Here is a 27,376-nt window from a genome sequence, read left to right on the forward strand (position 1 = left end):
TTCAATTTGTTATTCTGAGTAAGCTTGAAATTCTCCTGGATACGGTGGAATCTTTCAGTTCACGTTACCAGTAAAATATGAAAACATGGGATGGAAATATTTTTCTTTTGAACAGCCTGAAGGGGAGGAAAAGTCATTCAAAACTTCTCAAGTACCTCTCTTGGCTTCTAAGTAGCCTACATAGTTGAGCTCCTACCTCAACAACCCAGACCAAGTCCTGCCAACGTTGCCCCAATTTGTTTGTTTACATTCATTTTTGCTGCCCTATATTTTCAAAATATTCACTGCAGGAGCACCATTGCTTCATCAAGATTCAATAATCCTACAGGAAATAAATACATTCCACATGGAGATCACAAGTCGGCGTAGCTACACAGCTAAAAATGTACAAAGAAATTATTTTTTATGACTTATGGAAAATTTTCATATTTTTTGCTGAAAATGGAATTACATCGCTCTCCTGTAATGTCTCAATCATCTGAAAAAGTAAAAACTAAACTACTTTTTAACCAATTTCCAGTACGTGTAACAGTTATACAACTACGTACTATCATTTTTATAAGATTGCAGAAATGAGTAATGAAGATATCAGTTTCCTTATTGCTGATCAAGAAAGCTATACTTTTCCCTTCCTACTGACTTTGCGGACAGAAAGATTCTGACCACAGCCCAGATATCATTTTATCGCTGACCAAATTGGAATTTCTTGTCTTTTCTTACAGTTGTGATGCATCTCTGCTAGACCACATCATCTATTTTTCCAGTCGAGGTATCATTGAAAAGCACCGTTAGCCACAGCCCGGGCCTGCATCACAAGAAACCACCTATCGTGCAACACGATACCACGATGAGAAGAGTCACCCTCCACGATATCAAGCTGATTCCACTTCACGAATCACGTGTCAAGCCACTAATATGAACTTTTAAAATTGTGCCGATATGTTAAGATTTCTATCAACAGCAAACTTGATCATAAGATTAGCTTGAAATTCCTATTAAATTATAATTATTACTATTAAATCGGATAAAAAAATCAAAGAAATCTGCACGAAAAGTAACGATTCGTGATATCGATGCATGGAGGTGTTGCTTTTGGCTATCAATAATGAATATTTACAAAAAGTATTTTTCGCGGTCATCAGCTTACTATGGCTAGACAGCAACTTCCTGAATAGCAGGCTAACTTTCGACATGGACCATTCTACAGCAAGACAATTCATTAATTCAGTAAAACAAGATATCTTTATGGAACAAACAAACTCTTATGAAAAATATGTTTTATTTTAACCTAAAAACATCAATAATCATGAATAAATATACATATAACAAGTGATAGTTTTAAATTCTCCAATGCTGTTTTCTATTAGAAATGTAATGATAGTGCATTTTTTGAAAGTGCTAAATCATTATTGTTCACTTCCAATCATCCTTATCTACAACAATTAATTATGTAGGTCAGCAAATTGTTTGTTGATTGTTATTTTGCATTCTTCTTGATAAATGAACTATGACAACTATTCTAATTCCTCCAAAAATGGAACAATAATAAAATTTGAAGAATTCTAGTCATTTATAGGCTCATAGTCATAGACTGAACAAAATTCAACAATTTTCTTTTATTGTGAGCTTATTGTTGGCCTAAATAAGAAAACCACTGATGTTAACAAAAATGAATACTAGTTGTATGAGTAATAAAACTATAAATGCTGAATATTATCATAGAATAACCAATCTACTAATAAGTAATATCATGGAGTTTCATTACTCTATGATTACGTTAGGTACTCGATAAATTATGTTATCATGAGAATTGGATTCCCAATTTTTAATAAAACGGAATTTCCTTATAGAATCAAGGATTTATGAAAGCTTACCCAACAAAACCTTAGATTTAAGTAGTGTCCAACAAAACAGATATTCAGGATAACTCACCTGCAACAATAGATGAATGTTCGATTAGAAATTTGTAGCTAGTACCTGTATATTATATAACGTTAAAATACAATTTTTTCTAGTTCGAATAAAATTCTGAATAATATTCAGAGTTACAAACTGTGAATAATTAGTTGTTGAACAAATTCAATCACAAATTCTTGTGGTCACAAATAGATCACGATGATATAATTTCAACAAAACAAAATTTTCTCATCCTCTTTTCAATATAGAACCTTGAAACTTCAAGAAATAGTAAATTCAGGTTGTGTCATCCATCTCTTTTGATCTACTGCTTTGTTATTTCCCCATAACCACAACAATTTCATGTCCCTTCTACCCATCAACTCATTTCATTTTCGAGAAAACTTTGTTCTTTGTTCCATGGATTTGATGACATGATTTTGATGCTGAACATAAATGGCCACGTGAAGAGTGAAGAGCTAAACTATGTCTGAGAATTTATTTCCGAGTGAACAAGAATTTCTTCTCAAAGCAATAATTACTAAATTGTATGTATTATAAAACATTCCTTGAGTCAAAAATCATCAAAGAATCATAAACAAAGTTCAAGTTATGTTTCATTCTTCCATTTACTTTATATCTATTGATTACTGTGTCAACGGTTGTTGATTATTGATTACTCCAAAGTATTGGAAACAAATTTGAGCTTGGTTGTTTAATTTGGATATTCGTTTGATAACTATTGCATTAGCATTTGAATACAATATCACATTCATTTTCATTTTTATTCAAGTTGTTCAAGTCTCCTTACTATTACTTATGGAAAACTATACAGCAATCTGTAACACAGCTAGGCGAATAGGATAACGGTTGACGGTTTACGGTTGAATCCAGATGGTGGTTGAGAGTGTAGTGTGCTCAATAAGGAGAAGTATATCCTACGAGTTCTGTAGTAGCCCTCGTCTCAATCGATGTTCACTATTTACAATGGACACAGATCCGTTAGAGATGTGCATTATTTGATCGATAGGCCTACGGCTAGACTTTGTTATAATCGGGAATTAGTTCCGTGCATTATCAATGCCATGAAGGAAAATTCTGATTATATTTGGTCACGCACTATGAGGTGAAATCGAAACTCGGATTATTTGGAAAAGACTATTGTAGATGATGATTCAATGCAATTGGTAGGCTACCATACCTACTGTATCAGACCAGATTATAGACTAAGATGATCTTCGAAATGAAGTTGAATAAAATGATCTAGAAAGTCAATTGGCATCAGAATGTAATGAAACAGCTCTGTATCTGGAATTACGTGATTCATTTCATTTTGATTCAAACTTATTCCAACTCGTTGTAGATTTTTCCATTTACTTGTAATACAATCACTTTCAAATTCTTCTATTTTGCCTTCAACTCCATTTATGTTTGCCATCCTGGCATTTCCTATCGATTTGCTATTGGGTATCCTATCCAATTGCTATTCTGTCTTATGCTTTTATTGCATTGTGATTGATTTATGAAAAATCATTTGGAAGAAGACCCACTCATGTGCCTGATTTGTTGTTAGTGCTTTATAAATGAATAATGAATTCAATTATGAAAAAGTCATTCGGAAGATGACGCACTCATATGTGTCTGATTTGTTGTGAGTGTCATTTATAATGAATAATGAGCAATGAATATGAATTCATTTATTCATTCAGTCAAGGGTATTCAATCCACATTCTACCATAATCGAATGTTTTCATCATACAGAACATTTAAAAAATAGGAGAAGGGGTAGTAAAAATTTATATTTACAAAAATTTTGAACATCAATTTCTATTTACATTTGTAAGATACCTTCTAATTATCATCAAATTGTGGCACTGATAGCACAAGAAGGAATACTAGGTTACAGGTTAGTCTATAATTAAATCTACTAGCCTGAATAGACTAATTTCCTTGAGATTAATTCGTGACTGAATTGGAATATGGTATTTCCTCGTATCATGAGCACGTATTTCTTGTTTTGTATTGCTTATGTGGAAGCTATTCTAAGTTGCCACTTAAGAAAAATTGGTGACAAATGAAATAACTCAACATGAACTAATTAATTTACTTCTCAAAATAATAATATATGTGGAATAGTTTCGGTTAATGACACGCACTGAATCATCAACTGCGAGATTAGTTCCTTTTAGTACTAAAAATTTGATCTTCCAATTATGGAGCTTTGCTTGATAACTTATTCACAATCGTAATTATTTGAAAAGAATGAAATTATTTCATCTCATTCACGAAAGAAATGAGTTGGTTATATGAATTCATTCATTGATATTTCCAGTTTGTAAACTTTGAAGCAACATTGGATGATGAGTGCTAACATTATTAGTTTGTAGATCCTGAGAATATGATGAACAACAGTTGAACCTTTTTCTAAATGAAGAATGTCTATCAGTTTAGTTTTAAGTTAGTAAAGAAAAAGGAAATCCAAGTCTTCAACTCTCTTATTTGCGGTAGTTAAGAATGTAGTTTTAAGGTTAAAGAAAGTTTCTCCTCAAAGAAGGTGAGGCGTGAATTTCTCTCATTGCCTCCTTAGCCGAGAAACACTCGACACTTCTTTAAAACAGACTCTGTTTCTATTCGACCATAGGATTTCACTGTAAACTACAAACTAAAGATCTATTCCTTAATCTATACAAAAGATCTATACAACTTAATTTTTGAAGAGATAATTAACTGCTTTTCTTCTACTATTCTCATAAACTGAACTCTTTGATACATTAATACTTTGCTATAGCCTATAACCTATTTTCTTCTACTATTCTCATAAACTGAACTCTTTGAAACATTAATACTTTGCTATTGCCTATAATCACAAGAAACAATTGGAAACTTATTTTACATTTTTTCACTGCAGCATATTTCCATGTCATTCTGATTCTTCATATATTTCAGTTATCTGACTAAATTAGGTCTGTCGCTATTCTTGCAAGTGAAGAATTAAATATGCACATCTTACTTGTATAACCTATTCGATATTTTCCAAGTAAAATATGATACAACTTTAATTATTTCTAATTAGTTTTCATAGACGAGTATAATACATTATCATATGAGCTGTGGAATTGTCGTTCCATTTCCAGCTTGTGTGGTATGTGGAAGTGGAAACCCACAAAGTTTGAATTGTTCAAAGGATGCACTTTCAATTCCTGTCCAGCCAGTTTGTCTCGCCTTGCTTTACAACATACAACTTGCTACTCTCCAAAGTAATAAATTATCGCGTGCCAAATTCTCACAAGTGTTTCATCAGCCTCTTCGTTTTCAATCATTCACAATCTTCACTCTGAGCTCAATGAAATGATTGATTGATTCAAATGAGCTCCCACAAAACGAGAGCAATAGAGCAAGGTTCTTCGGAGGTATCCGCCCGGAGAAAACAGAACAGCTTCTTTTTACCAACTTTAAGAAGGTTTTTCACGCCTTAGAGAAATAAAGCTATTAGCTCAGGCTGTTTAGTTGCAAGTGTGATTAAGGTAATGAATATCCGTAATCACTTGTTTGAGTGAGTGTATTTTCATTATTTTCTCCATTTGTCACATTCTATCGCAATGGAATTTACTCCATCTGATTCACAATAATTATTAGGTATAATGACAATTAAGTATGATGAGATATAAGTCCCACCTTCAAAATCCTAGTTAATATCTACATATAAACAATATCTGGAATACCTACATAAGAACTATATTAATTCTGTACGTGAACTATGAGCATTACATGTAAACATAAAATAGTCCTTTATTTCTAAAATCAAGAAGTCGAACAATTATTGTGCTCATAAAATCCAATGTTTGCTTTCATTATGTTCTATTTTCATGAATGAGATGTAATACAAACACACCAAGCTTTAGTGCTCAGTAATTTCTACATGTCTATTTATTGTATTTTTGAAAAGCTGTCGGGTACATAAAGAAAGTTCTGAACATCTTGAATAAGAGCACCTGAATATTCATAGGTGTGACCAATGCCTTATTCCGGCGGTAGAAAAGTATTTGAATAATTAAATAGAAAATGTGAGTCACACACTATTTCAAATTTTAATTATTCCGTATAATGTCCTATTACGTGACAGGAAAAATAAGTTGTCACTTGCTTCTGTTGTTTTCATCCGTTCTTATGCTTTCAAGTACCTATTATTTTTACCCAAAAATTTTTTAACTAAGTTTCAAAATTCCCTTTGTGTTTGGCATTCATGAGGAATTCTTTTATGAAGTTGTTCTCTATTTGAACAAAAATATATTTGACGGTTCACTTGTTCATCTTCCCGAATTATTTTTCGATGCTTCCACCCTGTCATAGCCTTTTCATCCAAATTGATTGAGCAACAAATATATATCTGCTCCATTGCTTTAATAATAATTATATATTGATGGATTGATGAAATGCATGACTAAAGCAAACCTTGGTTCGAGTGGTTTGACAAGTAGCTTCACAAATTGCTTGATTCGTGATGATGACCGTTCTGAAAGACAAATTTTCTGCAGCTCATCCAATCTTCCTAGGGAAGGCATTGCATGAAAAATTCAAGTTTCAGTTGAATGCGGAGCCATTAAATAGGAATTTATCATGATTAGCCTCAACCATTCCGTGAGCTTGGAATAAATATCATTCCAACAAAAAACAAGAACTTTTCTTGTAAAATTGACTGCCAAGTCAGGGCTTTGAATGTCATTGGAATTCGTGCAAGGAAGAGTGGAGCCTGTCCAGTTTTCAACCACCGTTACAACCATTTATAAATATATATGATCAGACTATGCCTCAAGTTCACGAGGCAATTCAAATATAGTCTTGCTCACCTTGATGTTTGACAAACGTCGTCCAATGATATGGGATGCCTGAATAAATTGGTATTGTATTTCGAATGAGGTGCAGGTTGAAGAAGAATTTCAACTCATGATAGAGCCTAGAATTTATTGAAACTTTTTATAGTTTTATCAGCTTATATTTGGACTCATACCTGTCTTCACATTACTTGTTTTTCATCGTATATATTTCGCACGATTTCTCATTTTATTTTCGCACCTGTTCTTTCAACTTCACCGCCAATGTCCTTGCTGTTGGAGTATTGTTAGCATTTAGCTGCAACAACAGGTACGTTCTTGAGTATATTATACATTCGATATTCCTTTCAGGATCAGAGGTATACGCATCATGCTCTAGCTCCAGCAGTAGCTCAAAGTCATCAAGCAATAGAATCGAGCCATCGGCTACCAGCTCTGATAGTTATGTTATGTTTGGAGGGACGGATTCAAGGATCCAAAGGTTTAAAGAACCACACACGTCAACCGGAGCTTATGAATCAGCTACTCTGATAGTTACTTAAGTAACAATAAATTATAAAAATTGAAAAGTGATATAATATATTTCAATATTTGAAAGTAATGTCGTGAAACAGAACTGGATTTGAGAGTTTCCAAACACGAGAAATACAATCTTCGAAGAAGAACTCATTTAGATCAAACTACTGATGAGAGGTTACTTATGAGTTTATATACATGTATAAAATGTTATTTAAGTGAATGTCTACGGCAAAAGTTTTGCCGTAATTCTTCATCATCATCATCACTCTCATCAGCCGTTGGTATTCATCTTCTCATGAATCATACCTTGGTAGGCATTATATCTTAGTAGGTATTCTGCGTATTCTCAATTCTCCATTCTGAAATATTTTCAATAGAGTTCCCTATCAGTCAACTTATCCATACCCCATAATATATCAAGGTAACGAAGTCTGAGTTCCTTATCAGTCAACCCATTCATATCCCATAATATTATAGTAGTTTTTCAATGTACCACCCTCGAAACAGTATAAACATTTCATTTATTAATTCAATATCAAAGTATTTACCAAAAATACACAATCTGAGTTGTTTTTGTTCAGTGTTTTTGCCGAAATGCGCAACCAGTTCAAGAAACAAGAGAGCTGACGGCGGGAAGTTATCAATGATTGTTCGCTTCAATCACAGTATTTATTCTCTGACATTCTGTTGAGTCCTATTCGCTGACAAGAGAAAGTTGTCAGACCGGATTATCTGAAATTGGATGATAAATGCCACTCTTGCCATTATCAATTCCCTGCCTATTTCTCAATCGTCTAATTGAAATTCCAATTGGAATTGCACTCTACTTCTGGTTCTTCTCTTCTCACAACTGTATTACTATAACATTATAATTATTGAATGTTTCCCATGATAAAATTGCAGGACTCTGATGACTCTGAAACTGCATGCATTAGAATTATAGAAATTCATATGTGAAGGAGCAGGGTATGCTTCCCTTTCAACACTAAAATTGTTCTCGTTGAATATTTTCAAATCACTAAAAGTTTTCATACATTCCCATAAGCAATTACAATCGGATGTATTTTACACATAATCTTAATCAATGAATATACCTGAGTTTTATCTAATACCTAAACTATCATGTTTGTTTCCCATGATAAAATGGCAGGACTCTGATGACTCTGAATCTACAAGCATTAGAATTATAGAAATTCATATGTGAAGGAGCAGGGTATGCTTCCCTTTCAACACTAAAATTGTTCTCGTTGAATATTTTCAAATCTCTAAAAGTTTTCATACATTCCCATAAGCAATTACAATCGAATGTATTTTACACATAATCTTAATCAATGAATATACCTGAGTTATATCTAATACCCAAACTATCATGTTTGTTTATAATCTCCTAAATGATATTAACCTATGGGTGCTAGACAGATCAGGCAAAGGCTACAAAAGGGGAAAAATCGTTAAAGTAAATGGACCATACTCCTACCTAGTGAATGTTGAGGAAACGATCAGAAGATGCCACGCAGATCAACTATGATATGCAGATTGATTGAACTTGAGAAGAAAGGGGGAAGATGTAGTATACCAGATGTTATGCAAAACACATGATATAAATTAGTTATAATATTATATAGTTTGTTGATTTGGAATTACTCTCTCTCTCTCCTACATGTTATGATGAAGATTACACACATTAAATACTCAATCTTGATATTTATCTTATTCTAATATTCTACAACCTAGAACACTTCAAATCTGTCTTTGAATAATATTACATAGATGATCTAGATTTGAATATAGATCTTATTTAGTATCTCAATATTTAATAACATAATTTTTCTTCCATACCAGTCAACTTGTTTAAAAATTTCAATCGAATTTGAATAATCTCCCAACAGGCCTTAAAATAAGCTTGATACATCACATTCCGTTTCCTGTTTAGATGCACACAAGACACGCTGTTTTGGGCACCTTTACGTCTCTCACCAGCTCAATTTTCTCGTGCAATATAGCAACGAAGACCACTCCGTTATCGCCGCTGGCTAGTTTCCTGTCTGACACTATTTTTGCATCAAACTGTACAGCTCACTCAATAGAAATGCCATCATCACTCATCACAAGCATTGCCCTCATGTACGACGTCTCAGCGCAAGCTACCAGCTAGATACTGTAGTGATATTCACGACAAACTGTCAGCATTTATTGTAAGGCAAAAATCTATGTTCTCTATGAGGAATGCTGATAGAATGCAATGAATTTCACTGTAGGTACTTCATGCCACTCAGCGGCGATATTTCTCACGACTGTTTGCAGCAGCACTCTCCCATCTCTTTTGCTGCGTTTACTTCCTTTCTGGCTATTTTCAAGGTCGAACTGTGGTTCCCACGTTGTCTCATTTTCTATTGAACTTCCCTAACTGAACTGTATCGACTATTGAATAATATACCTAGTTTATGGTAGAGATGGATTGAAATACAGTAAACCAAGTGATAGATTGAGCGTTCAATTGTTTCTCTATTGTGATCTAATGAAAACCATTTCCAACTCCAACTGAATTATTCATTATCTTCCGAACTGAATAGTTATCACACCTTGAGATGTGATACAATCCACAGTCGATTTCTCCCACCATTATTGGAGATTGAGGAATAGAATTTATAATTTCTAGTCTGCTACTGATAACTTTACTGAACAAACAACAGACAGCACCTGTATTTGAATCCTGTAGAAAAACACAATTTTATTATCATAGCCACTAGCGATAATAGAGAAGAAATCATAAGCGGCTAATGGCAGAAGGAGAGAGGTAATGGCAAGGAATTTGTCCTTGGAAACAGAGAGATTAAAGACCAACAATAAAGGAGGTATCCAAGTTCAAGATCTGTATAAGTAATATTGCTACTAAACAATAGCTTTGTGTAGAGTGCATCGTAAAAAATATTAATTGATTCTCAATCAGGTACAGCACACAACAAACGATCAGCAGAGAAAAATAATTTGAGAAGCTGTTCATGAAAAAAGTTAAAAACGTAGGATAGGTAGCAAATCATGAACAAAAAAAACTATAGAGCCATATACTGATCAAATAAATTGGAGCCCGACTCCAAAAAAGAATACAATGAAAAAATATAATCTGCGGTGAGCAATAAGATAGAGTAGAATCTCTCAAACAATGTGTACTTGACCCTTGAAAATTGACTCAATCCAAAAAATGACTTGAAGTGGCTATGACTTGTAAGCATTTTGAAAAAAGAAAGTATTGTAAAGATACTGAAGATTCTAACATTGTCGGAGACATTTTAGTTTATTGCTGTAAGATTGAAGATCATTTTCAATCTAGTCATGTTCAGCATCAACTAGAATATGTTCCATGAAAATTGAATCCCGAAGTGATTTATTTATTCATTTATTTAATCGTTCAGAATTACACAACTTACAGAAAAGTACCACAGGCTTATAAGCCCAAAACGGTTCCAATTTTGTTGTTTGTGATGCAAAGATATGATCTTTAAAATCTATCAGCAAAATTTAATCGGTCAAACATTTCATTTATAAGCTCTCCATCATCGATAATGATAACTTCTTCTCATTCATTTTCTTCCAATTCAAGAAGAGTGCCTACATTTCCACTGGTGAGGATTAAAACAAGTTGAGAAGTTGTAGAATGTTGGTAATACTCATTTTTGTACGGATCTCATCCTAATCTCATCCTAGGCTACATCATCTCCTCCCTATCACTCGAGAGTCAAATTTCCTGGGAAGCCATCAAAGAACGAAAATTTCTTTAGAAAGTCTTGCAGCTCACCAAAGATGATAATGCAGAGATGTAGAGAATAACTGGACAAGCTAACTATCTTGTAATAAACTTAACGGGCAACAAAAATAATTTTCGAACCTTCTCTCTTATTGCATCTTGAATGTGTATCAGCACTAGCTGAACGCGGTCTACGGTACCACAACAATAGCAGGCAACAGCTCTGCTCTTCAAATTGATTACAATTGCTCTCGCTATTGATGTCACGTATCCGACTCGACTTCTACAAGAAAGGAAATAATAATTATGATCAATAACATTGGACGAAAAACCGCTAACTGGATTAAACTTTCACCACGACCGAAGTACAGTATCCACTGATCTGCAATAGAGCCGAATTCCCAACTGCCATTACAGTCGAATCGTACTTTCTCACCTTCCAATTTCTCCTTATCACTCTTTCAGTTCTCACCTTCACAACAACTCTAGATTTGGTCTAGATATTTCAAATTGTCACCTGAATTCGACCAAAAAACATTTGAAGATTATAACTAGCTTAAACTAATTTGTATGTATTACAGGTATAACTCAAACTATGAATACATGATTATCGAAGAGTTTTTAGTTGTACAATATGGCGATCAAGATACACAAGGACTTTATGATGGATGACGTATTTTTGAGCTAAATTTTAAGAAAGAGCTCATGTGATATCTACATGATGGAATTTCACCTATTCATTGCTCCCGGAAAATTGAAGGATATCAGATGAGAGAGAAATCCTTTTTAAAAGTCCATTTATATGAATTATTTTTAATTTATTATTATTTTTGCGGATGATGCCCACATGAGCTTTATGCTTGTGCGTTGGTAATGGGAGGTGCAAAGGTGAATTATGAGATGATCAAAGTCTATGCCTATTCAATGGGATACGGCAGGATTCGAACCCGCGACCAGGTAGCACTAGCAGACTGAAGGGTGCAACGCCTTTGTCAACTCGGCTATCTGGCTGGCAAAATCATAGGATTGTGAATCTTCTGAATTGTTTGTGGATCTGTTCAATTGTATAAGTTTTTAATTTTGTAAAGAACAATTTTAAACAAAATATCCTGTCTGCAACAATATATTGTAACTCTTCAGTATGAACAAATTCAAATTCCAACTTATGACATTTCATTTTATAGTACACAAAAAATTGAAAGTGTAATACGCAAAGGAATTTCTTCAAGAGCTGAGAGCTCACATTTTCGAGGAAATATTTGAGTCAACCGTCCAAGACCAGTTTCACAAGTAGCCAGGAGGCAAAAAGCCTGAGTGCTACACACAAGTTTCCAACATAGACAAACTGTTAAAAATCCAGGCGGAGCCAACGATGACCACATTCTGCCGCCATTACACAGGTATGCATGAATGAGTATATATATATTTATAACTAGAAGCCATCAAGGCTTCCTCACTTTGCTGCTTCAATTCCGAAATTCCAAAAATATTTATCAGCAGTCATTGAAAAAACAATGGATTTTGACATTTGGATTCAAAAGCAAACAAGTCATCACTGTCTAAAAATGCTTGGTCCCATCACTATTGTATTTCAACCGTGTATAAAACTGTGTAATTTGAAAATAAAATCTCTCGAGTCACTGATATCTGTAGCTCAAATGAAGATTATGATTGTAATCTAACCACTCTCGATGATGCATGCCTGAGAATCAAATGGGGATGCTGCACCATAAATAACCAAACAGCGGCTTTTCCATAAATAATTTGGGGGGGGGATCATAACATTGGCGTAGAAATCACCTTCACTTTCGGGGACACCTGGGGGTATGAGTGGTACCCCTCACCAAAGGGGGGTTCTTGAAAATACACCTTCAATTTGGTGCGATTTTACGCAATTTCCACTTACAAACTAATATTCAAACTTTTTTTGAGTTCAGTAGGCTACTTATTATGGCTTGCGATAGCTTCAGTCTAGTACCTCGAATCCCAAAAATGTGCAATTTTGAGGCTAAAATGGTAGGTTGTTAATTAAGGTGGGGTAGCTGAATTCAGTCTTAATACCTTGTAATGCACCCCTGGTATATCAATTACCAGAAACTGTGAATTTATATCAAAGTTAATCAATTAACTTTAACTCAATTTATATGACTTCAAGCCATACTATTAGGTAAATTGGTTTATCTATTCCTCAGGTAAGATCACACCTAAATTTCACAACCTCACATACACAATAACACAAGTCAATAAATTATTTATCCATTTAAAAAAAACACGTCGTTCAAAAACTGGTCTTGATTTTTAAAGTTCAGGAAGGTACTGAATGTAGGTCGGAATCATTCATTCAAATTTAGACTAGACACTTTAGCTTAGAATATGCTGCTCAACTGGTTGTTATGAAAACAAGCGCGTTCTGAAAATTTACGTCAATGCTCAGATACAGACCAAACCGATTTGTTTATTTCATTGAGAGATAAACTCTTCCAATAATCTTCACTAAACGAACGAAATCTTAATAATCTTCACTTCATTGAAATGAACTGGTAACTAATATTGTCAGCTAAACACTATGCATTTAACGTCCTGTTTTGAAAGTGAAAATCTTGAAGAAAAAATTCAACTTCCAACAGTTCCAATACGAATGAATTCATTAGGTAGTGGTTTTCCCAATTTCATAATAGGGAATAATCCGTTATCTACAATTTCAACCGTACTGAATGTTATGACTACTATGACTACCGTACTGTATGACAACACCTTAGACAGACTTGCAAAAATTCTGAATTGAATTATTGCAAAGCATATCAGAATAATCACTTTTATTTTTTCCAATCACTTGATAATGGCATTAGTAGCCGAAACATGTCGTGACGAAATAATTTAAAAAGAGTACTCAGATTTATATTTCTATTTACATATCAGAATAGGAAAAAAATGAGTACAATATGAATTTATTCAGTATTCGTGTTTTTCAGATTATTACCAACATTCACCAGAAAATAGAAGAATAAAATTAGTAGAATTGATGGTGATGTTGTGAAATCTCTCCATGATAAGAAAAGTACAGCTGATGATGCGTTGGTTAACTACGTGAAACCATGGTTCTGTTTTAAAGTTTTCAATAAATTTTCAGTGAAATTTGACAATATCTTTGTTTTTCTTATTAAAATAGAAGAATGACTAATTCACACATCATCCACTTTGACAATTGAAGGTTTACCTTGAGAAGCTCCTTGTTCACTTGCACTGCTACAAGTGTCGATGTTATCACAAAATATGCTGTTAAATTACTCAATTACCTTTTACGTAATTTCCCTGAGACCGTGTTACACTAATTATTGTTTTCGTTGCAGCTATAATAATAGCTACGTCTTTGACTTTATGACTTCCACATGCACGATTCATTTAGATGGAATAGTCATTGATTTGCTTCAGACTTATTGGAGTACACATACAGTATTAGGATCATGAGAATACTGTTGCTAATAGGCATGTCCCAATTTTTTATCGTGAGATATTTATTATCTTTTGACAATAAGCTACACCATATGAATCTTACATTAATTTGCTTGTTACTAATAGCACAGACAAGCAGAGTTGTATATCTGTGCTAATAGACTTAATCTGTAATTCGTGTGTATAGCGTTCTGAAATTCTATCATCGACTTACTAATGATTACAATGTTGAATACTGAACTCTAATCACTTATAATTACTACACTGTTACTAAACAATTCGGGAATTTGGTATTTCATCACTCAACAGAAATTATTGCGTAACGTGTTATTGAATTACAAACTATAGTTATTTGTGCAACTAGTGCGCAAAGTGACAGTTTGCTGCACCGAAAGAAACGTTTACGCCCGAGCCGTAGGCGAGGGCGGAATGGTTTCTTGAGTGCAGCAGAGGAACTTTGCGCACGTATTTCACATTAAGTTTTTCCTACAGTTACCATTGAATATGAAAAGTGGGTAATTATGGGTAAAATTGCCTGAAATCCATCAAATGTTTTTCTGTGTAATTTTATTATTGATAAAAACCTTAATTTATTGTCAAATTGAATAAAAATGTTGTCCTTGGTTATAATATCTAATACTAATAATTAGCGCGTTGTGCTTCGTTGCACCTCTGCTCACTATAGCAGCCCAGTCACTGTTACCAACTTCATTTTGATTTTGCTGCACTGTTGCTCCATATAACCTACTAAGTATTTTGCGTTGCCATGTTGCAAATCTGGAGTGCAGAAAAATTTTTCCCGCACTAGAGCGGAAAAGTGATTCTTTGCGTTCTGTAATCAGTGCAGCAATGGCCACTTTTCAACGTAACTGTAGGAAATAATAATAGTATACTATTCGTTTGGTTGGATAAAGGTATACATGCATAGAGTTTCTAGTTTGATCGGACAAATTTATATAGGCGACTGGACTGGAACGAAAAATATTATTGATTTAATGTTGCTTAGACAAATGCAAATGCATAATTATTATTTAACGAAAGTCTTAAATAAATGCTGTAAATCACCCCGAAGACTTCTGCTACTGCAGATATTGACAACAGGGTTAACAGCTAGATGGAAATTCGATGAGAACTTCTTTTTGGTTAGTAGTTCTCATCGAATTTCCATCTAGCTGTTAGCCCTGTTGTCAATGTCTGCAGTAGCAGAAGTCTTCGGGGTGATTTACAGCATTTATTTAGGATTTTCGTTAAATGATAATTATATATTAATTAGCATTTGAATAAATGCATTCTCTATTTAATTCCATCTGTAAATGCAAATGCCATTTTCATATCATATAAGTCAGTTAATAAGTTTTGTATCAATCGTAAGGAACTCTAATAATAAAGTTTTTCTTTTGAGAGTTGTTGGTTTCTTTGGACGGAGTATCTGACAATCTATAAAATGTGTAGCCACCAAATGAGAATTTAACTTACTTGAAGAGTTCGACAAATTTACGACAGAGCTTGAGTTTTTAGTCTCAATGAGTAGCCCAATAATAGTCTTAGTAGCGATTGCACAAAAGACGGTTAAATTTTAATCGTGATTAATATTCCATGAGAACCAATCAGAGAAGCCGTATTATCAAAAAGGTCTTCTCTGATTGCTTCTCGTGAAAATAATCACGGTTAAAATTTGACCCGCTTTTGTGCAACCGGGTCTCAATATTAAAATAAGCCCGATTAAACATTGAACACTATAAAATAGAGTTTATAGGTCGATTTAACATTGAACAATAAATAGTGTGCCTTTTGAGTGCTTGCTAACATCGGACTCCCCAAAGAGGATCAAAGAATACTGAATAGTAGGGTATCATTAATTTTATAAATGCAAAACATGAGTAAGACATTCCGTAGTTTTTTTTTGTTTTTTTGTCTTATTGCAAATTTTGAATGAAATTTTCAGATTTTAGGAAATGACTTAGAAATTATTACAATTGGCTCTCCTTTGAATACTCTTTATATACACAATATAGGAAAAATAAAAATTTATACATTTTTTTCTAGCACAGTAATCGAATAGTCTTCAATTATTTGAGTTCAACTGACTTGTCTTTTAAAATTATGAATTTTAAACAGAATATCAGCTAAAGAAAATGATCTCGAATAATTATCGTGGAGAGTACTGAAGCATCGTTGGGAAGTAATTGAATATTGATTGATGATTATTGCTCAGAGTTTTAAGAATAGAATTTATCACATACATGAACTGACTGCACTTCAAGTTAACCCACTTCAAGATTGTGGTTAATTGGTGAGTGAAAAAATAATATTAGGCTTTTAAGCACCAAGGAGCAATTACTCGAATAAAACTAGCTTTTTCCGAATCTTCTACGTTGATTTTTCAGCTTCATAGTTCATTGCTCATGAATATTGTCGTATTATTTGGTCTTAAAAACGAAGGTAAGGAATAAAATAATAATTGTAGTGCTGATCGTGTAGTGTGGATGAAGTCTTTTCTGTTGAAAGATACTGTATGAAAAAAGATTAGCGATCAACAAGGTTTTTCGCTCTTGAAACCATCGTTCAAGACCAATAAAGGAATTCGACAGCAATAACTTCCCAACAAAATTTCAAAAGAATCACTTTCTGTAGGCGTCAAAGTAATAAACTCAAAACGCATTTGTTGAGCATCTAAAAATAAGCTGAACAATATGGTGATGATTAACATCATGACTCGTCAAGTTTGAAAAGATTTTGAAAGGAATCATGCTAATCTGAATGAAGACAGTATTTGGTAGGAAAAGACTACACATAGCTGGATAATTCATTTCTGAGAGTGACTATTATCAATCATTATAATCTATACAGGGAAGAAATGACGTGTAACATGCATTACGACATTAAAATTAAGTAGTGCCATGAAGAAAACCAAATTTAGATAATACGATCGAAATATTCTCTAGAGGTCCACTAGAAGACATCATTATTAGACTACTGTAAGTAAGAGCTCAAGGTTTCTCATTTGATTTTTTGGATAAGCTGTTATTGTACGTGATCTATTATTATTTCCGCGATGTTTCACAATCCACAAAAGGAAGCGAGCGTTTGAAACTATAATATTATAGTAGATTTCACAAGTTGAGACTATTATCATGATATCAGCCCCATTATATACAAAGTTAACAAGTCATCTACAATTTTGCTGTTTCACATAGGGCTTAACATCTCAAATCACAAGACTATTGTATGTATGGGTTTGGGATTGCTGAGTTGAGAGCTTATAGAATGTTTGGAGCAGAGAAAGATAATCATAGCTTACTATAGTACAATACAACAAAATATGCTGTACAATAATACAACTATACATAATATCTATCTATAAATAAAAATATTAACCTGAGTACCCTTATAAATTATTTTGTCACTACATGTTTCGGCTACTAATGCCATTTTCATTTTTCACAAATAGCCGAAACATGTAGTGACAAAATAATTTATAAGGGTACTCAGATAATTATTTTATTTATATTAAAAGTCGCCCCACAGAAAAAGGCAATATGATGGTTTATCTATCTATCTACGTTCAACGTATCGTTGGAAACATGGATTTATTAATGGTACGCTATCGAGATCCAAAGGCTAAAGGTAATAGGTAGTGTTGAAAGATGATGATAACCAAAATTCATTATACAATTCCTTTTGAAATCTTGTGAATTCTAGAGCAGAATCCTCACTTACAATGATAGGTTTATGAGAATTTGATCTTATTATAATACTTTTATTTTAATAATCTTATATATAATTAATAGATCTAATAGGCTATTTACTTGTATGACAGCTAGGCACGTTTTAATAATCGAAGATTAGGAGTCGATGATATTAAATAATTTCTCATTACAAGGATCAAAGGAATGATTATCATTTCATATCCCCGTTGAATGGGTAATTAATAATTGAGGTGACGCGTTGAGATCCTAGGTGACGCGGTAGCAATAGATAAATTATTACTATTTAGCTTCAAAATCATTCCCCAATCATTATAAGCCCAATTCAATCGGAAAATGCACTTATCTCTCATAATAATTCTTCTCATAACCCTCGCATAGGAACTTGTAAGGGCATCAACCCAGCAAAGGAGAAATAATTTGTCGTTTCAAAATGGCATTTATCTTATAATTTGTTTATTCCTATGCCTTCGAGTTGATTGCAGATCAACCACTTCTTTTTCCTAAATTTATGTAATCCTCCAGATGTAGTACGAGTAGGATAACACAACGTTTCCACCTTCTCTTCCTCTGTGGTATGTCAGAGTATCTAATTATTTTTGTAATTATCACAAGCTTGAAAGCTAAGAAAAAGTTGCCTTTTTGTCGAGAAATCCCAAGTGTAACCACCGATAAGAACGTGACTGATTGGCCCTCTTTGTTTATTTCATAAGGATGTAGTTCCTTGGAACTATAGGCTTTAGAACCTACCACGCATTAATCAGGCAAAAGGAAAACGGTAAATTGGGCTGTGGACTATTGGATTCCAGTTAGTTGTACTGTACACAATATATAACCCATCAAGACAGTAACTTGAAGAACAAAGACGTATTCAATGGCTATGTTATGAATAAGATATTTCTTGGATCCGAAGATCCTTCTATAGTAGTCCAGTAAACTTGAATAGACTTGAATAGAATGCAGGGTAGTCCAACTCTGAACAGGTTGATCTATACAACAAAATTCTTACTGCAGATATTGAATGATCTTCCAGGAATCAGGGGGTGACCACCCCCCTCCACACAAGCCTAATAACGCACCCCCTTCCACACAAATTTAGAGAAATTTAGTGACACAGCCTTTACATTTACATTGCAGATACATTAACAGTATCTCATCAGTACTATAGTAGTTATATGAAAACATTTTAAAATGCTAGTATTGTATTCCTTATTACTTTATTAAATAGGGGAAAAATTGGTTAGGGAAGTTGCAAAAAAACGTGGACATTGGAAATTCATGTCCATTATCTCCAACATATAATTGCCACTTGAAAGTGATTGAAAACTTATATGAGCCAATGTTTTGTATTCCAATACCAAGTTTCGATACCTCATTCTGTAATCATAATTTATCATGAAATATTTAAATACACATAATAGATGAAGGTTCAACCTATATAAAGGTTTATTAACAATACATAGTCTCCAATCTGAAATATAACTTGGTACTCTCAAGCCAAAGTCAAAAGAGCGCAAATTAAAGAGTGATTCATGATGAGTCAATGCATACTTTCTCGAGCCAGGTTGTTGAATCACCACCAATTTAGTTATGACGTTTTGTAACGAGAAACATATTTTCAGTTTTAATTATATCTAGAATTATTGTCATTTTTTGCAAAATTAAAAATATTGTAGAATAGGCCTACCTTTGAATTGGAACACGTGAGATTTGAACTATCGGGTATCGCCGGCACCTAGAGGGAAAACACACTCGACACTTCACTCAACAAATGACTGTCGGAGACTGACTGACCTCCGCGCTCCGTGGCGCGCCGAATCAAGCTCACCTTCTTACTAGAAGAAGCACGAATCAGAGCAGTCGCGCATGCGTACTGCTTTCCGCAGTAAAAACGTTTTCCGGAGTTTTTCTCAAATCCTATTATAATAAGCGAGCAATTTCTGTATATTTGTATATTTCTATATATTTTTATATCTGGTTATTTATGTTCAACGGATCTCCAAAACGGATCTAACGATTACCACGAAATTTGGAAAATAGCAGGTTTATGATATAAAATTCGATTGCACTAGGTCTCATCCCTGGGGAAACTCGCTGAAGGACATGAAAATGATAATAATTATTTATTTTTGGGAAAACATATGATAATTTCATCGTCTGTCGATAACAGAAGATCCAGTGTGGGAGAGACACAGAGTTATTTCCAGCTGTGTAATCAATCAGCTTACCTCACGAGAAATATTAATCTATCCTATTATATTAATGTATTTTCCATTTCCTCTGCCTCTCCTTCCTCTTCTGTCTCTCTTTTGTCTCCTTCCTCTTCCCTCTCTTTTTCTCCATTCTTTTAAGCGAGCAATTTCTGTATATTTGTATATTTCTATATATTTTTATATCTGGTTAATTATGTACAACGGATCTCCAAAACGGCTCTAACGATTATCACGAAATTTGAAACAGCAGGTTTATTTTACAGTTTTAAGTGATTAGTGAGTGCTATCTTTTTATCCAATTTGGTTTGTAAACAATCTAAATTGGTACTTTTCTGTTTGGATTGGAAACTGGACCTGAATTCAAGTGTATGGAACACAACCTACTTTTTGGACTAATTTTATAGTGTATAAATCAAAATTTGGAGAAGAAACAGTTTTGGGCTTTGCATATTAGTCCTTCCCCAATCATTTTAAAGAATTATTGTGTTTTGTTTATCAATAAATTGAGCGAAGCTCAGTTAATCTCGGAGGATTTTCCACTAACTGGAAAATGCTCGCATGAGGAGACTTCATCGGATGTACGATAGACGATGGATGCTGAGAATTCTAGAGACAACTCATTTGAATGACAGAGAGATGATAATAATCATTATTTGTTCAGTAAAGTAACTTATCAATATTGGAGTGAAATAGGCCTATATTACTCGAATTTTCAGTTTTAAACGATTATAATATTGTAAACTCTTATAACTACAGAGACTAGTATTTTTAATTTACCAAATATTTTTATTTTATTTTTACCAAGTATTTTTACTTGAAATACACTAATGTTTCGTCCTGCACATTGCCGAACCGAGATGGGGACTTCAGAATTTCGATGTCATGTACTTATTCAAAAAGATGGTTATATTATATTTCATGATTTTCTTTTAAAAAAGAACCATTGGTAGTGGCGAAAATGAAGAAGAGAGGATAGTTTATGGGCAGGGATTTAACTGAGTTGAATGATTTTGTCGAAAACAGTTATGAAAAGCTGTGTAAACTAATTTCATTTATTATGATGTATATCAACATTCTTGGTTATGAATGTCTTCTCCAAAAAATAGAAAAACTGGACGGTTTTGAAACTAGCTGCAAAACAAACATACGAAGGGCAATTGAGGGGGAAATAATAAAAAGGAATCTTTTTTAAATCAGATCAGATTGTTTTGGTTGGTTTTATTTTCTGTCATCGAATAGCCTGGGCACGGCGAAAGAGAAAAAAACAATCAAATTCATCACAATACAAACTCCTTGGATCCAATCGCGTTGAACAATCGAATCTGAGGACCTATTCAAGAGTGCTCCTTTTTTCTGAAATAAAGAAAACCCGCATGTTATTCCTGGCCGCAGAGCATTCAGTGCTTTTGACTAGAGCCTTGGAAGAACCAGGTCTTTCAAAACTCCATTTTAATAGATTCAAAGTCGGCTCAACTAAGTCGGTTCCCCTTCACTAGTAAAGAATTCTCGTATTTCTCAAAAAAGGGTTTGTTTATGCAGGGTTCTACATCTTTGAATTTTAAAGAGCTGAAAGGATAATCATTCATGCACGTTTTGTTCTAAGTTGGATCACAGTCTCTTCAGAGTTCCTTTCAACTCTGTACAATAATTATCAATTTAGTACAATATTATTAATTAGTACAGTAATTATTAAGAAGTAGCATTTCCTATCTGTTTGCAGTGTATGCGTTGTTTCCTCCATGCACATTATCAGATTCGATCTCTTCTTTTTTATTGGATGAGAAAGACTGAGAGATTGTCAAAAAACCACTGATTTATTGATAATTAGAAAGACCGGTTTCGGTTATTACACCATTGTCAATCTCTGATAAACAGAGTTTTTAAACATATTTTTCTATTCATTGAAACAGAGTTTATCAAAGATTGACAATGGTGTAATAACCGAAACCGGTCTTTCTAATTATCAATAAATCAGTGGTTTTCTGACAATTTCTCAGTCTTTTTCATTCAATATGAATAATTACCACAATATCAACTTCTCAACTACACAAAAAGTCTCCTTTTTTAATTTAATTTCGAATATTTTAGATTGTAGACTTCCAGGTAGCCTACGGTAGCCTTCTTGGCTTTTAGTTGAATTATATTGTTTGTCATCTATAGTTTATCTACAGTTATTATACATAATCTATTACTAATTATTTTCAAGCAAGGGTATTACCTACAAATAACATTCATGGGCAACATAGTTTGTATTCAAAACTACTGTTTTCGTAGATAGTAGAAGCATCAAAACAGCTTGAGGCTAGATAAGATTTATTAGTTGTGTCGTTTCATTATTTGTCAACGCTCCAAAACGATTTCTATTTGGCCAGGGTCAACTACAAGTGGACAGTGGCCAACCGAGATTCAACGGAATTTCCACGTCTAGTGATTCTGGGAATCCCCCAATTCAAATTAAAGCAGCATGAACATTTTGAAAAGAAGAAATCTCTTTATGAGACTTCTTGCTTCACTGTGGAATCATGATGAGTTTAGTACATTTGAAAATAGTACTGATATACTCAAAACAGTTGAATTGTATAAAAACTTTGTAATCCTTAATAATTGTTCTATTCAGTTAAATTCAGTTATTTTTTATTCGTCCGTTTTTCAACCACATTCATCACATTTATCAGAATACTCATCCACAATAGACAGATAGGATAGATTTTTCAACCTGCAGAATATTCACGCATAATCACACTACTCACTACACAACATCCTATACTATTAAACAAACAACTTCTGTTTATATGTTTAGATGTTTATATGTTTGTATTTCACCGGATCTCGAAAACGGCTCTAACGATTCTCACGAAAATCAGAACATAGTACCTAGGTTTATAATATAAAAGATTCGATTGCGCTAGGATCATCCCTAGGAAAACTAGCTGAAGAACATTAAAAGGGTAATTATTATTCATCCTTGGAAAAACAGCTGATAATAATATTATTGTGTCGTCTGTTGATGATGGAAGTGAGAGAGCGAGTTCATATGTGTGGGACTGTGTCAAAATTATGACACAGCTGTTGAACTTTTGTAATCATTCAATCAGGTACTTTAGTGCTGGGTTATTTTCAATCCTGATTAATTCCAGTAGATCCATCTTTTTTAAATGGTCTTCTCTGATTTGGTTCACGTGAGGTTAATCAGGATTAAAATTTAACCGGCTTTTGTGCAACTGGGCCATTGTGAGGGAAATTTTTGCATTCCTCTGGGAAATAATCTCAATTTACTGTGATTAGATAGAACATTTCTGTATGAATGTTATTATAATTTCTCCTTTCGTAATAAATATTTATGCTTTTGTACTCCAGAGCGAAGCTCGGTCCCCGATATTGAAAATTCTCACAACATACAAAGGAAATTTTTGTATGATTGTTATATTTAAAAAAATGAATATATAAATTGTTCTCCTCAAATCCCTCTAAGGGTAATATACTAACATTACGTTTAACGCTAAACCACGTTTACTTGTACATATGGTTGCATTTATCATAATGTAATTCATACGGGGTTTAAACGAACAGCTGACATAATTTCTCCGTTTAAACCAAGTATCTGCATACGTGCCTAAGAAAGTCGAAACGATATGCATTGATATTCAATCAATACTAGTAGTTCTGTGAACAGAACCTCGCGCAGCTATAAATACTGTCCATCAGAGTAAATCCTGTCTGTATGTCGTGTCGGCGAGATATCGGTGTGAAAACGGCTAATGGCTGTTGGGGTTAGTGTATCAAAAATGCTAACATCAAATGCTAATCTCCTTCAAGACATACTGGCAACAGGACAGCCCGAGTTCAAAGCAGAGAAAGGGCGAGAGACAATATTGTGTTATTTTAGTTATGAATTGCATGCGTTATGGCATGCAATCAATAGCTCATTTAATAGTGCATAAAAATTGCATTCAATGAGGCATGCAATTAATAGTCCACACAGCAGCTGATTTTTCACCAAGTTACATTGAGATATTGCATTGCATGCATCATGGCATGCAATAATTTATAATCCAATTTATAAATCGACAGCTGATTTATGATGAATAATAATAGTCTGATTTTTACTCTAATATTAGCGTATGAAGGAGGCTCCTTTTTTCTTTTATATTACAGTATTTCAAATTCAAAATTTCCAAAAACCTTGTATATACGTCGACGCACAATTTAAAAAGGAACATACCTATCAAATTTCATGAAAATTTCGCCGTAAATGCGCGACATATAAACATTTAAACATAAAGAGAAATGCAAAACCGTTGACTTGAATCTTGGACTCGGCCAATTAGTGCAATTTTGTCTGGAGATATTTCAACTGGAAAGTGCAGCAAGTGCACTCCAACGATTTTGGAGTCAACTACCTATGCAATTGAATTGGTATTGTATTACCAATGAAATCATCACATAATATATAATAGTCTCTTATGGAAGACTTCACGAGGTATTATGAGTCTCATTTGGACAATCTCCTCTGCAAATTAAAAATATGATGAATAGATAAGTTGAGAACTGAGTTTAGCAAACTAAGATTGCAAATGCCCTCATGAACCTAAGAGGCTTGCTCCAGATTGAACCGATTCATTGCTAACAAAGTGATTTGTAACGGTGATTCCGAGTCGGATGCTAGAATGGTTCGATAACGGATAAGCAATTGAAAGATAGCAATGCAGTCATTTTGTTGGAGACCTTTCACTGGGGCAGGCAGGGGTCATCGACTATCCAGCTCACAGAATGCCCTACACCCAGCACCCTGCAGCAACTGCAAATTGGCTGTGCTCAACCCGAAGCCATTACACGACTAAGAGCTATCCGCTTATTATATGTATTGAACATCTCTTGTAAAAATAATGACACCGAGTGATTAATAGTTATTTGTATATCTAGAGTGAAAAGTGCTGTTTTTTCTCCCTGAGGGAAAAGTTTGAAGCCCGAGGCGAAGCCGAGTGCAACAATTTTCCTGAGGGAGAAAACACATTTTTCACTCGTGATATACACAACATTTTTCCTCCACCTACATTTTTATAAAAGCTGCTAATAAAATAATTTTTAAAAACGTATGTGACCAAACAATGTGTTACAACATAATCTAAAAAGTAAACAGAAACAGCTGGCTTGTAATCACAGTTCTCCTCCGACAGCACTATCTGTCGGCTAAAGTTGTAACAACAATGACATCCATAACTACAGTTATGATGAAGTTCCCGTTTCAAATTTGATTAGTTAATAAGTAATATTCGTTGGCTGATATTTTGAATAACATGGAATAATAGAAAAAATATGTACATTTTTTTTAGTATAGTGATATGAAGTTGGTAATCATAATTTCAGCATTCAAACATAAATTTTATATATCGATCAAATGTCTGGTTGAGGTATTGAATTTAGTTGGTTTAATGACTACTCTATATGCTTCCTCATCTGAGCTTAGACCTTCTGACCTATTCCAAATGTACGTTTTTAAAATAGAGATGCTTCCCATGTTATTTAAATGGAGTCACTTTTACTCCCTAGGGAGTTTTTCTGTTTTTTAGTACCGAGAGCGAAAAAGTGACACTTTAGTATCATGTTTCAGGGAGTAAAGTAAGTACTTTTGACAGTAGGTGGAGGAAAAGTCTATTTCTAAACTGTTTGCGCCAAAACAAAGCTTAGCGTCTCTAGAAAATATTTGCATTTCCAGATGGAAATTACTGAGATATTGCAATTATTCAAATTCTAATGAATTAATTTCATTATACAGAATCATTACAGTATTTAATTCGGATTGTCGTTCAATAATAATTATTAGTTCATTAGCATTTGAATAATTGGAATACCTCAGTAATTTCCATCTGTAGACTGGCTTGCCGCTATGGCTTCGTATAAAATGAGCGTTGCTAGCCAAAGATTGTCAGTTTGGTGTAAGGATTGGTGCATTCCTGACCAGCAATTATGAAGTACTGGGTTAGGTTCCTGGGCTGACAAATAATTTTTGAATAGTAGCGCTCACCAAATTTTCATCCAACTGTTTACCCTGTTGTTAATATTTGCAGTAGCAGAAGTCTTCGGGGTGAATTACAGCATTTAATTTGGATTTTTGTTTAATAATAATAATATTTTCATTTCCATTAGAAATGTCATACTACTTCATAAACCAATCATTCAATGCACTCGAACTAAACAGAAAGTAGTTTTGATGTATGGTAATAATAGTTTTATATTAATGGTCATCTATAATACGATGAAGGAAAGAATGCGGGATAAACTAGTACGGGATAAGAAATTCACGAATTTCTTCTCTTTACATACATTTGAAACGCATACATTTGATACATTTGAAACGCATCATCACGTCTTAACTTTAAATTTTGTATCTAGATTTGAAATTCACCGAGGATGGTTATAGGTCTATTTTCAATTCTTTGAGATTTTATTACGTCGGAAATTTTCAGTTTGTCAAGTTTTCAATTTGTCATGCTTAAAGTTTTTTATATTTTACTAACTTTGATTGAGAGGTCTGATTGGGGATCCTATTCGAATGGAAATAACTGATTTTGAATATAGATTTCTAATTTATCTAGGATAATCATAGGCCTATTATCAATTCTTCACGATTTCAGTAGATCAAGTTTTCAGTTTGTCAAGTTTTCTTGCAGAGCACGGGTTACCGACAAGTAACTAATATAAAGATCATTTGTTTTATCAAGAATGTTTCAAAGACCTCATAGTAGACTGGCCAGAGATTCTGTCAAAATTTTAGCTATGGAAATCTGTTCTGGGAGACTCTATATATAGTGAGGCAACTCACTTATTATTGTATTTTTGTGGATGAAAAATATTAAGTTGAAATATCCGTTTACCTGGCAGTGACACGCCATAGACGTAGAGAGGGACCTGGTGTTCTCCAATCTGTCAGCACTAAAGATCGGAACTGATGCACTGAACAATAATGTGTGACAATATTAGGTGACCTGTGCTCGCCTGTACCACTTGAGG

At 33.7% G+C, this 27,376-nt stretch overlaps 1 protein-coding gene across 2 annotated transcripts in view; it reads right to left on the minus strand.

Moving 5' to 3' along the window:
* Positions 1 to 27,376, minus strand: part of LOC111057785 — a 69,208-nt gene extending 41,832 nt beyond the window's left edge. The window contains exon 1 of one of the 2 annotated variants that reach the window (XM_022345254.2): positions 27,241 to 27,376. In XM_022345254.2, coding sequence (XP_022200946.2) covers positions 27,241 to 27,258 — 18 coding nt within the window. In that variant the 5' untranslated portion in view covers positions 27,259 to 27,376. Of the gene's footprint in view, positions 1 to 19,839; positions 19,961 to 27,240 lie in introns of those variants that run through there. The other variant, XM_022345261.2, reaches the window with a different exon arrangement.

Source organism: Nilaparvata lugens, chromosome 2 (assembly GCF_014356525.2).
Source record: "Nilaparvata lugens isolate BPH chromosome 2, ASM1435652v1, whole genome shotgun sequence".
Classification (NCBI taxonomy): domain Eukaryota; kingdom Metazoa; phylum Arthropoda; class Insecta; order Hemiptera; family Delphacidae; genus Nilaparvata; species Nilaparvata lugens.